The following is a 12838-nucleotide window of genomic DNA, read 5'->3' as shown; positions in this document are numbered from 1 at the left end:
TACATAATCAGTAACGACTGGGTCACCTTGTAACAGGGAGATTTCAATTATCCAAACATCAATTGACTTCTCTCTCCATAAAAAATAGAAACTGCATTTATAAGAGGTAGGAAGTAAGAAAATCAGAAGACAGGTCAGGCATATGTGAAAAAATGTAACGCTGGTGTGGCGTTAGAGGTGGACTTTGTACCCAGTCAAGTGATTCTAGTGATTTCTAAGCTAAACTCGTGGAATTTTAATAGGCTGCTAATCTGACACGACTCTAACTCGTATTATGTGCCTGTGACACAGCTGAACCTGTGGCCAGGGGCACTTCCTTGTTTACAGAAGGAGGGTTCCCGTTGGAACCGAGGCTGGGGAGGCTCCAAAGACTTGGTGGTCACAAAGGGTAGGGTCATTCTCAGTCCTGCCCAGCAGGAAGACCCTAGCCGCTTACTGCTTCACCACGAGCTTTGGCTTCAGCTCGGGTGCAGGCCAGCATTTGAGAGGCACACCCACCTTCAGGAAATGAGGCGGGTTACAAGCTGGGGGGCTGGGCACCAACACCAGGCAACCAGCATCTCAGGGCCGGAGGGGCTTTCTCAGGACATTAGAAATCTTTACTTTGAAAGGCATTCTTCTTGCTTTGTAAATTTCCTGTGAATAGTTGTATTCTTTTTAAAAACCTCTTTTAGTACTTACTAGAATCCTTGTTGAAAATGCCAGCCTCTCACTGGGCCAAGGGAAACAGGCAGGGAGAGGGGAATGAAGAGAATCCCCTGGGCAGATCTATCATCATCAACTGTGCTGGGTGCTTTCACATCTGTTCTGCTCTTTAACTTCACAGAAACCAAGTGGTCGGACCCTCACCCAGGTCAAACCGACCAGGTGTGGGATTTAAAGCTCCTTCTATACACCACAATGCCATGTTTTATCCACACTTGAACCAGAATTCTAAAGGAGAAACAGCTTGTTTCTTGGGAATCAAGTATAGGAAAGCCACAGGAATCAAAGGGATGATCCCCAAAGCAAAGCTACTTCTACATTACCTGCAGAAGCTCCTTCTAGACAGGGCTGGATTTAGGGTGAGGCGAGCAAGGCACCGTGGCTGCAGAATTTAAGGTGGCATTTACTACTCTCAGGGTCGTGCACATGCCTGCTTGCCTCACTCTACTCTGTGCCCTGCTTCTAGAACGTTCACCTCCTGCAAGTTATTTTGCTTTAGTAAGAGAGGCCACTCTCTTACAAGAGTCCTGCCTTAATAAGCGATGCTTGTTAAGTTATTGAACTGGTTAAAAAAAAAATAGAGGGAGATAGGTGATTTTTAAAAAAGAGGAAATATTCTAGATTTCAAAGAAACCAAACCTATAAAAGAATTTGACTATGTTATTGCCTTTTCTTATTATTCCCCCAACAAATAACTCTTTATTTTATAGTCCAAAATCCAATCGAATCTGAATTATTTAGACAGGGAATAAACCATTTCTTAAGGTCATTCTAATTTCCACAGATACACTTGCTTTTCGATTCAACTTTCTATCATCATGAAGGAAAGAAATTATTCAATGCCCTGTGACCCACCCTAGGCTGGGCACCTATCTCCTACAAACACTCTCTTAACAGACACTGACATGGATTTATATACATAGATCAAGAGGGCAGAGCAACAATTAGAGAAAGAAGAACAAAAACACCCCAAGTCAGCAGAAGGAAAGAAATCATAAAGATCAGAGGAGAAATAAATGAAAAAGAAAGGAAGGAAACAATAGCAAAGATCAATAAAACTAAAAGCTGGTTCTTTGAGAAGATAAACAAAATTGATAAACCATTAAGAAAAAAAAGGGAGAAGACTCAAATCAACAGAATTAGAATGAAAATGGAGAAGTAACAGCTGACACTGCAGAAATACAAAAGATCATGAGAGATTACTACAAGCACCTATATGCCAATAAAACAGACAACCTGGAAGAAATGGACAAATTCTTGGGAAAGCACAACCTTCCGAGAATGAACCAAGAAGAAATAGAAAATATAAACAGACCAGGGCTTCCCTGGTGGGGCAGTGGTTGAGAGTCCACCTGCCGATTCAGGGGACGCGGGTTCGTGCCCCGGTCCGGGAAGATCCCACATGCCGCAGAGCGGCTGGACCCGTGAGCCATGGCCACTGAGCCTGCACGTCCGGAGCCTGTGCTCCACAATGGGAGAGTCCACAACAGTGAGAGGCCTGTATACTGCCAAATAAATAAATAAATAAATAAACAAACAAACAAACAAACAAAAAGACCAATCACAAGCAGTGAAATTGAAACTGTGATTAAAAATCTTCCAACAAACAAAAGCTCAGGACCAGATGGCTTCACAGGCAAATTCTATCAAACATTTAGAGAAGAGCTAACACCTGTCCTTCTCAAATTCTTCCAAACTATAGCAGAGGAAGGAACACTCCCAAACTCATTCTACGAGTCCACCATCACCCTGATACCAAAACCAGACAAAGATGTCACAAAAAAAGAAAACTACAGGCCAGTATCACTGATGAACATAGATGCAAAAACCTCAACAAAATACTAGCAAACAGAATCCAACAGCACATTAAAAGGATCATACACCATGATCAAGTGGGGTTTATCCCAGGAATGCAAGGATTCTTCAATACATGCAAATATCAATGTGATACACATTAAGCAACTGAAGGATAAAAACCAGATGATAATCTCAATAGATGCAGAAAAAGCTTTAGACAAAATTCAACACCATTTATGATAAAAATTCTCCAGAAAGTAGGCATAGCGGGAACTTACCTCAACATAATAAAGGCCATATATGACAAACCCACAGCCAACATCGTTCTCAATGGTGAAAAACTGAAAACATTTCCACTGAGATCAGGAACAAGACAAGGTTGCCAACTCTCACCACTATTATTCAACATAGTTTTGGAAGTTTTAGCCACAGCAATCAGAGAAGAAAAAGAAATAAAAGGAATCCAAACTGGAAAAGAAGAAGTAAAACTGTCACTGTTTGCAGATGACATGATACTATACACAGAGAATCCTAAAGATGCTACCAGAAAACTACTAGAGCTAATCAATGAATTTGATAAAGTAGCAGGATACAAAATTAAGACACAGATACCTCTTGTATTCCTATACACTAACGATGAAAAATCTGAAAGAGAAATTAAGGAAACACTCCCATTCACCACTGCAACAAAAAGAATAAAATATCTAGGAATAAACCTACGTAAGGAGACGAAAGAGTTGTATGCAGAAAACTATAAGACACTGATGAAAGAAATTAAAGATGATACAAACAGATGGAGAGATATATCATGTTCTTGGATCGGAAGAATCAACATTGTGAAAATGACTAGAGTACTGAAAGCAATCTACAGAGTCAATTCAACTACCACTGGCATTTTTCACAACCAGAACAAAAAATTTCACAATTTGTATGGAAACACAAAAGACGCTGAATAGCCAAAGCAATCTTGAGGAAAAAAAATGGAGTTGGAGGAATCAGGCTCCCTGAGTTCAGACTATACTACAAAGCTATGGTAATCAGACAGTATGGTACTGGCACAAAAACGGAAATATAGATCAATGGAACAGGACAGAAAGCCCAGAGATAAACCCACACACATATGGTCACCCTTTCTTTGATAAAGGAGGCAAGAATATACAATGGAGAAAAGAAGCCTCTTTGATAAGCGGTACTGGGAAAACTGGTACGTGTGAAAGAATGAAAATTAGAACACTCCCTAACACCATACACAAAAATAAACTCAAAATGGATTAGAGACCTAATGTAAGAGAGACACTATAAAACTCTTAGAGGAAAACATAAGCAGAGCACTCTATGACATAAATCACAGCCAGATCCTTTTTGACCCACCTCCTAGAGAAATGGAAATAAAAACAAAAATAAACAAATGGGACCTAATGAAACTTAAAAGCTTTTGCACAGCAAAGGAAACCATAAACAAGACCAAAACACAACCCTCAGAATGGGAGAAAATATTTGCAAATGACAAAGGATTAATTTCCAAAATATACAAGCAGCTCATGCAGCTCAATATCAAAAAAAAACAAACAACCCAATCCAAAATGGGCAGAAGACCTAAATAGACATTTCCCCAAGGAAGATATACAGACTGCCAACAAACACATGAAAGGATGCTCAACATCACTAATCATTAGAGAGATGCAAATCAAAACTACAATCACCTCACAACAGTCAGAATGGCCATCATCAAAAAATCTACAAACAATAAATGCTGGAGAGGGTGTGGAGAAAAGGGAACCCTCTTGCACTGTTGGTGGGAATGTAAATTGATACAACCACTACGGAGAATAGTATGGAGGTTCCTTAAAAAACTAAAAACAGAACTACCATATGACCCAGCAATCCCACTACTGGGCATGTACCCTGAGAAAACCATAATTCAAAAAGTGTCATGTACCACAATGTTCATTGCAGCTCTATTTACAATAGCTAGGACATGGAAGCAACCTAAGTGTCCATCAACAGATGAATGGATAAAGAAGATGTGACACATATAAACAATGGAATATTATTCAGCCATAAAAAGTAACAAAGTTGAGTTATTTGTAGTGAGGTGGATGGACCTAGAATCTGTCATACAGAGTGAAGTAAGTCAGAAAGAGAAAAACAAATACCATATGCTAACACATATATATGGAATCTAAAAAAAAAAATCTTTCCAAAGAACCTAGGGACAGGACAGGAATAAAGATGCAGACGTAGAGGGGCTTCCCTGGTGGCGCAGTGGTTGAGAGTCCTCCTGCCGATGCAGGGGACACGGGTTCGTGCCCTGCTCAGGGAAGATCCCACATGTCGCGGAGCGGCTGGGCCCGTGAGCCACGGCCGCTGAGCCTACGCGTCCGGAGCCTGTGCTCCGCAATGGGAGAGGCCACAACAGTGAGAGGCCCGCGTACTGCCAAAAAAAAAAAAAAAAAAAGATGCAGACGTAGAGAATGGACTTAAGGACATGGGGAGGGGCAAGGGTAAGCTGGGATGAAGTGAGAGAGTGGCATGGACATATATACACTACCAAATGTAAAACAGATAGCTAGTGAGAAGCAGCCGCATAGCACAGGGAGATCAGCTCAGTGCTTTGTGACCACCTAGAGGGGTGGGATAGGGAGGGTGGGAGGGAGACACAAGAGGGAGGGAATATGGGGATATAAGTATACATACAGCTGATTCACTTTGTTATACACGAGAAACTAACACAACAATGTAAAGCAATTATACTCTAATAAAGATGTTAAAAGAAAAAAAAGAGGGCAGAGCAAAAATATTTACTCAAATAAGCTGAAAAGGGAATGGAGCCACAGTTTATTCCAGCCAGAAACAAGCATATGAGTGTCCTGTGGTAGAGAACGCTACTAAGCTGAAGCCAGAAGAACCAGATTCGAATCACCAAGTTTTCTCATCTACAAATGTAGGAATTGTATTAAAGAGGCTCTCAGGTCCTTCAAGCAGTCAGAGTCTGTGATTCTATTTTAGGATTAAGGAGCCAAGGAATGGGGGCCAAGGACTATATACAGAGCAGCATTCAGACAGAACTGCTTCATCAAGGTGAGGGGGATGCAATTCAGTTCTTGTTTTCTGTTTGCCCCAACTTTTGCTTACTCGTGTTAAAATTCCCCCGGGCCAAATTGATTAAGTATTTAATCTAAGACCAGCTAAAACTGAATAACGGTGGAAAAATATCATCTCCCAAGATTACAATTTGTTATTTCATGCATGCAGGCAATAATTTAGCAAATATTTACCAAGCACCTGCTTTACACAAGGCACTATGCTGTGGAGAACGTGCAAATGGGCAACTGCTGTCTGAACTTAAAATATGGTAGACTGTCTTGCTCAGTAAGGACATACATAACCAAAATCACATCACACACATAACCAAAACAAAATGGAGATGTTCCACAAGAGAGCTACAAAGACCTGTGGTGGAAGTATAGCTTTCTGGCTTGGAATCCTGGTATCAGCTTAAAGAGGTTAATTTATTTCCCTTCAGTTTCCTCATCTATGATATGGGGATAATAATAATACCTAAAGTTGTTCAGAAGATTAAATGAGATAATAGACAAAAGCAGCTTAAATTAATGCCTGGTACATAAGTAAAACCCGGTAAATGTTAGTAATCATTGTCATTATTATGGGAGCTTATAGGATTAAGTGGTTGATTTGACTCCAGAGAAGAAAAAAAAATTTCCTAAAGATGTAGCATTAGGACTGGACACTGAGAGATGAAGTTGGACAGGAAAAAGGAAGAGGAAGGAGAAAAGAGAGGGAAAAGAAGGAGAGAAATCTTTGCCATAAGAAGTAGTTCAGGGCTTCCCTGGTAGCGCAGTGGTTAAGAATTCGCCTGCCAACGCAGAGGATACGGGTTCGAGCCCTGGTCGGGGAAGATCCCACATGCCGTGGAGCAACTAAGCCTGCGCACCACAACTACTGAGCCTGAGCTCTAGAGCCTGCGAGCCACAACTACTGAAGCCTACGCGCCTAGAGCCTGTGCTCTGCAACAAGAGAAGCCACCGCAATGAGAAGCTGGTGCATCGCAACGAAGAGTAGTCCCGGCTCACCACAACTAGAGAAAGCCCGCACGCAGCAAGGAAGACCCAACACAGTCAAAAAAAAAAAAAAAAAAGAAGAAGCAGTTCAATTTGGCTGGAGCGGAAAGTTCCTTAACGAAATAGTGGTGTGAAATACAGTTCAGAACACCACTGTAGAAGTTTAATATAAATCCTTTAACTTTTTTCCTATTAATTTCCCTTCATCCCGTCATGTCCTAGAAATATCAACAGTTAAAAAATAGATCAAATGTTACTATTAATATAGATATGTAGTCAGCATTACGTCCTCAATGGGCAGATAAATCCAAGCATCAGAGTCCAAAAACCATATGGGTTTTCCCTGACCCTTTCTGGAAGCAATTTGTCAAGTCTGTAAAAGCACTAAGAATTCTCAAGTCTAAGAATCAGAAAACAAGTTTCAGGCCAAGTTAAAGTCACTTAACCCTCCAGCCCTCAATTTCCTCAATAAAAATGTATGCTACTATTACTTCAGGATGGATGGATAGAAGAAATACTAAAATGGTGGGATGGCCATTCTAGGAAGGGAAAAAACTTGCCAGCCTCGAGTTGATACAAGACACAAATGCAATAATGGATGTGAACGTACGTTACATACCTAATAAGCATTACATAGAACCCAAGGTATTTTTCCTACACATCACAAAGAAAGGCAAGAACTGCAGATGAGATGGTGGTGGTATGTGGTAAAAAAAGAGTCCGGCTTTGTAGTCAGACCAACTTGGGTCTGAACCCTACCAGGTCCTGTCATTTACTAGCTCTGCGGCCTGAAAGCCAAATAGCCTGAACTGCTATGCTTCTTTTGTGCTATTGCTGGGATTTTATCAGACAGGCAATGTGAATCCTGTAATGGTGCTTCCCCTCACTGCTTCAGCCACCTGGAAGCAGTGCAGGATCTAATTACATTTCAGAAGCTCTTCTCAGTTTCATTTTATTATTTCAACCCTTACTTCCCATTTTTGGATCATTGCGATACATTTTTTTTTTGAAAAGTGCCTCAGATTCTTCCCACCTGCCACCTTTTTTTTTTAAATGAAGCATAGCTTAAAAATTAATTTAATCATAATTTTACCTTTTCCATCAGCCCCCCACCCGCACCCCGACATCCCTAAACAGATTATCTTGGACTTCTTGGTATGTCCTGCTTTTGGAGGTGCTCAACAAATGGTTCTTAAATTAATAATAACATTGAAAAGTTCACAGTTTAACTGGCAAATATCAGAAATATCCAAATGCTGTTAGACAAATCTAGGCCCAGTAAAAACTAAATTTTATCATGGGTTTTCAGGACATTTTTAATACCAGTAATATTTTTAACATGCTGAACAAATTCTAATTTTCTACATTTATCTGCATGTAAGATATCATGTAGTCCTCACTGCACTCTTGTGAAGTTGGTTTGGCAGGTATTATTTCTATTTTACACAGGGAAAGCAAGACCCACATGTCACTCCATGTTGTGGCAGGGCCACATTAGAACCAAGCCTTCACTTCTAACCCAGCGCACTTTTCATTCTGGCGCACTGCCTCTGGGGAATTCTGCAAACAGGCTGCAACTTACTTTTTTAAAAACAACATGTAAATGAATTAACAACGGGAACGTCTGCTGAAAAATCATATATAATAACATATCCATCAATCAGCAAGATATTCAATACGTTTAAAATGTAGGTTTCATCAAATACTTTAAAAAATGGATCCATGTATGGAGGGCATGAAATATTTCCACTGTATTCCTGCTATCCAACCTCATCTCGAATTAGTTCTCCACAGGACCTATCCCAAAATATGATTATAAACGGAGTTCTCTATTTGAGGGAAAAGAAAGCAATGTCACAAAACGTGCAATGTAATATTTATCCCATGTACTCTAAAAAGCTATATATGGGAGTAGCTCCCTCTGCCCCCTGTCCCCCATCACACTCAGCCCAAGGGATGTTCCTGATTACCAAGTATAGAAAGCCCACATTATTTACTCGTCTTATTTTGGACATAGGTCAAATATTCATTGCTAATAAAATCCGATGGCTTTTACGATCCCTGGGTCGTGAAGATAAGGATTAACACCTTGCTAATACTTTTGTTTTCCACGAGAAAGTCAACGAAGCAACGAGGAAGTAACCTCTTAAAAGTAACTTATCTCTGATCAGTGCTACCAGTAATTACAGGATCACTAGCGCAACCTTTGAGAAACGGACGGCTGAGTATAAAAGTGTTCAATGGGCATCTCGGGCTTGGCCAACCCAACCACAATCCCCGGAGCCAGGCGGGACGGAGCTGGGGGTGTTCAGTGCCCAGTGCGCCAAGGAACCGACTGCTTGTCCACCCCCCACTTGGCGCGGGATGGGGCGGCGGCCAGGCAGGCAGGCGCTCCCCGCTCCCAGTGGCCGAGACCGCCCGTCCGCCGCCCGAAGGAGAGTGGGAGTGGACACGGGACTGGACAGTGACCTTGACAGCCCCTCCGCCGTCCGGGGGAGGCTCGGGGTGGACATGGGACCGGGTAGCGGCGTGACAGCCTCAGGGCGGGCCGGGGAACGCTCGGGGCGACTGCGGCGCTGGGGCAGAGGCGGCGTTAGTCCCTCCGCGGCCCCGAGAGGCTCGGCCGCGCGGGGGGCTCTCCGGGCGCCTCCAGAGGCGCACCCGGGGCGGGGCGAGCTCGGCTCGGGCCGGGGACGCGGGGCTCCGGGGGAGAGCAGTTGGGGGTCCGCGGGCGGGCGGCTGGCCCTACCTCCTCGGTGACCGTGGGGCAGTAAGAGATGAGCAGGAGCGTGGTAAGCAGGTTGATGGCGAGGCCCAGGAGGGTGATGGAGTTGGGGGCCATCCACAGCGGGATCCACTGGAGCAGCCAGGTCCAGTAGAGCTGCAGCGGCGGCTCAAGCAACGAGACGCCCGCGACGCTGTAGCGGTGTTCCTCCAGCCGCCGCAGCTGCGCCGCGCTCAGCGGCTCGCCCAGCGCCTTCAGCCAGCGCGGCGCCGGCCTGGCCCAGACGCCCGCCGCCATGGCCGCCTGCGGGCCCCGCCGCTGCGAGCGAGCGCAGCCCGAGCCGGGCGCCCGGACGGGGACAGGTGGAGGGAGGGGCTCGCGGGCCCGGCCCTGCGCCGGCCCGGTGGGACTCGCCGGTCGGGCCCGCGGCGGAGGTCGAGGTCAGGCCAGGCCGCCCCTGGTCCCGGGGCCTCCGCCCCCAGAGCCGCCGGCCGCGGGGGGCGGGGCCTCGGGGAGGGCTCCGGGAGAGGGGGAGGGGCCGCCTCCGCCCCGCGAGGTGTCGGGGCAGGTGGGACGGGCCCGCACTGGCCACCGGGTCACCGTGGTGGCTCCGCCGATCGTCACTTTCTAATTGGCGCGAAAAGGGCCCAGATTTCCCCAAGAGCCTGATGCTTCTAAGTCCCGATTCTTCTCCGGGGACGGCTGGTGACGCTCCCCAGAGGGAAGTCTCGACGGCTGGACAGTTAGAAGCGGGTTGCTCTAACTCATGCGGTGTGCACAGCTCAGATCTCCTAGTGTGCGAACGCCCTGGCCTTTAGCCGCAGCCTGCAGAGCCGGGGGGTGGGGAGCGAAGTATTGTGTGAGAACATGATTTTTGCACGTCTTGGGTCACCGGCATGAGGTCTCCATCCGTCGGCCCGAAGAGAGGTCCTGCCTGATAAACACACGGGCACAGTTCTTTCTTCCAACCCCGAGGACTGGGGCCCTGGCTGTGTATTAGCTCTAGAGAAACCTCACTTGCAGGTTCAGGGATCAATGTTCAGGGTTCAGATTCCAAGGTATAGGACCTACCACTCAGGACTTAGAAACACCGTCTAACAAGGGGACTGAATGGTTGAAAGCCAAATAAATGCCTATTTCTCAGAGCATCTGATACCAATAATAATGGATATTTTTACACACACCCTTCCTCCCAAAGACAGGGATCCAGGTGGTATCTTCCACTGGCCTGAGAGCAAGTATGCTTGCCACACAATGGCAGTTCACTTACCTCACAGCTCCTTACCTCACAATGCACCCATTTAGACAGGGGATAGCCTGTCATAAACATGTCATTTTGCACAACCTTTGCCACTTGCCTTTTTCTTCACCTCCTGGTTCTTATCATTATGCACTTCTCTAAGGCATAGAACAAGCTCAGAAACTGCTTTCGTGATAGTTCAGTAGGGCAGCGGCTGTCGGCAGGTGCAGTTTGTCCCACAGATTCCACCACAACACATTGGAGACGGGCCAACAAACTACTACCCAGCCCACCACCTGCTTCCATACAGCCCATAAGCTAAGTACAGCTTTTTAGACTTCCTTTTTGGCTGCCATTGGGTCTTCTTTGCTGTGTGTGGGCTTTCCTCTAGTTGCAGCGAGCGGGGCCTACTCTTCGTTGCAGTGCGCGGGCTTCTCACTGCTGTGGCTTCTCTTGCTGCAGAGCATGGGCTCTAGGTGCATGGGCTTTGGTAGTTGTGGCACGTGGGCTCAGGAGTTGTGACACCTGTGCTCTACAGCGCAGGCTCGGTAGTTTTGGAGCCCAGGCTTAATTGCTACCCGGTATGTAGGATCTTCCCTGACCAGGGATCGAACCTGTGTCCCCTGCATTGGCAGGCGGATTTTTAACCACTGTGCCACCAGGGAAGTCCCTAGACTTTTAAATGACTGAAAAAGAGGTTTTTTTCTGTGATGCAAAATTACATGAAATTCATATTTCTGTGCCAAGAATAAAGCCATATCTACTCCTTACATATTGTTTATGACTGCTTTCGTGCTCCAAGGGCAAAGTTCAGCGGTGTGACGAGAGCATATGGCTCGCAAGTCCTACAATACTGACTGTCTGGCGTTTTACTGTAAAAAAGATTAGCAGTCCCTTCCTTAGAGCAATATGAGGGTATCTGCAGACCAAACCATGCATTGAATATACATCTCCTAATCTTTAATGTGAAAAACGATGCTGACAAATGCAGGAAAGAAATCAGAACGACAGAGACCCACTTTTAACTATGTTGGGTTTTTGTACAGTAAACTTGGAAATACCTATCTTTTAACTTAGTGCCATGAGTAAGCCAAGGAAAAGTCCTTTTCCAGGTAAATAAATTTAACTATATTACAGATAATTTCTAATATACATGAAAAACATCAGAAAGAATGAAAGGGCAAAATACCTTTTTCCCATAAATGGGAAAAAGGTATTTCCCTCAAATAAAATCCATATTGAACAGTACCCAGATCATATAAAGAATTCCTAAAAATCCACAAGAAATAGAAAAACAATAAACTAGATTTATGTTCCGATATCTATAACAAAACCCCCCAAACGTGGTGACATAAGCAAATAGAAGTTTATATCTCTCACACGTAAATTTAGAATTGACAGCCCAGGACTGGGATGGTGGGTCCATGGTCATCAGGAACCCAAGCTCTTCTGTCTTTCTGCTCCAACATCCTCACTCTGACTTCCACCTACAAGGTCATCTCTTGGTTCTGAACAGGCTACTGTAGTGCCAGCCATCCTATTCGTATTACAAGCAGCAGGAAAGTGGAAGAGGGTAGGAAAAAAGCTGGATGCCACTCAACTCAGCCAGCAAAGTAGAATGCTTTTTCAGAAGTCCCAAACAACAGCTGTACATACCTCCCACTGGCCAGAACTTAATCACCAGCCTACCTAAGTTCAAGTGTAATCAAGGGAGAATAGATGGGTACAATCATTTGGTCAAACAGTCTGGCATTATCTGGTAAAGTTAACATGCACATACTCTGTAACATCACAATTCTGATCCAGGAGTGTATCCCAGAGAAATTCTTTCATGTGTCCTAGGAAGCACATATAAGACCATTCATAGCATCTTTGCACAGTAACCAAAAGCTGTAAATAACCTAAATGTCTACCAATTCTGAATGGATAAAACTGTGGTATTTTCACATAATTTAATAGTATTTAGCAAGTTTAATAAGCTATGCTTATTAACATAGATAAATTGCACAAGCATAATACTGAGTGGCAAAAAAGCTTACAGAAAAAATGCACAGTATGATTTCATTCATATACAGTTCAAAGATAGGCAAGATTTTGTGTTTAGGAATACGTACATATGTGGCAAAGCTATGAAGAAAAGGAAAAAATGATGAATACAATTCCAGAGAGTCGTTACTCCTGGTAGAGAGGAAGTAAGATGGGATTGTGGAAGGGCACACAGATGGCTTCAAAAGTATTGGTAATTGTATGAGTTAGGATACAAAACTACAGAGGCTGAAACAGGATAGC

General features: G+C 44.3%; 1 protein-coding gene across 5 annotated transcripts in view; it reads right to left on the bottom strand.

Annotated features, from left to right (window-relative positions):
• The window catches only part of CHPT1 (choline phosphotransferase 1), a 34952-nt gene extending 25156 nt beyond the window's left edge, over window positions 1-9796 (bottom strand). For 2 of the 5 annotated variants that reach the window (XM_067697714.1, XM_067697715.1), the window contains exon 1: window positions 9334-9796. In XM_067697714.1, the coding sequence (XP_067553815.1) occupies window positions 9334-9606 (273 nt within the window). In that variant the 5' untranslated portion in view covers window positions 9607-9796. The remainder of the gene's footprint in view (window positions 1-9333) is intronic. The other 3 variants (XR_010932545.1, XM_067697713.1, XM_067697712.1) reach the window with 3 other exon arrangements.
• Window positions 9797-12838: the final 3042 nt, after the last annotated feature.

Source organism: Pseudorca crassidens, chromosome 11, assembly GCF_039906515.1.
Source record: "Pseudorca crassidens isolate mPseCra1 chromosome 11, mPseCra1.hap1, whole genome shotgun sequence".
In the NCBI taxonomy this organism is placed as follows: Eukaryota; Metazoa; Chordata; class Mammalia; order Artiodactyla; family Delphinidae; genus Pseudorca; species Pseudorca crassidens.
This window is presented reverse-complemented; position numbering and strand designations above follow the sequence as displayed.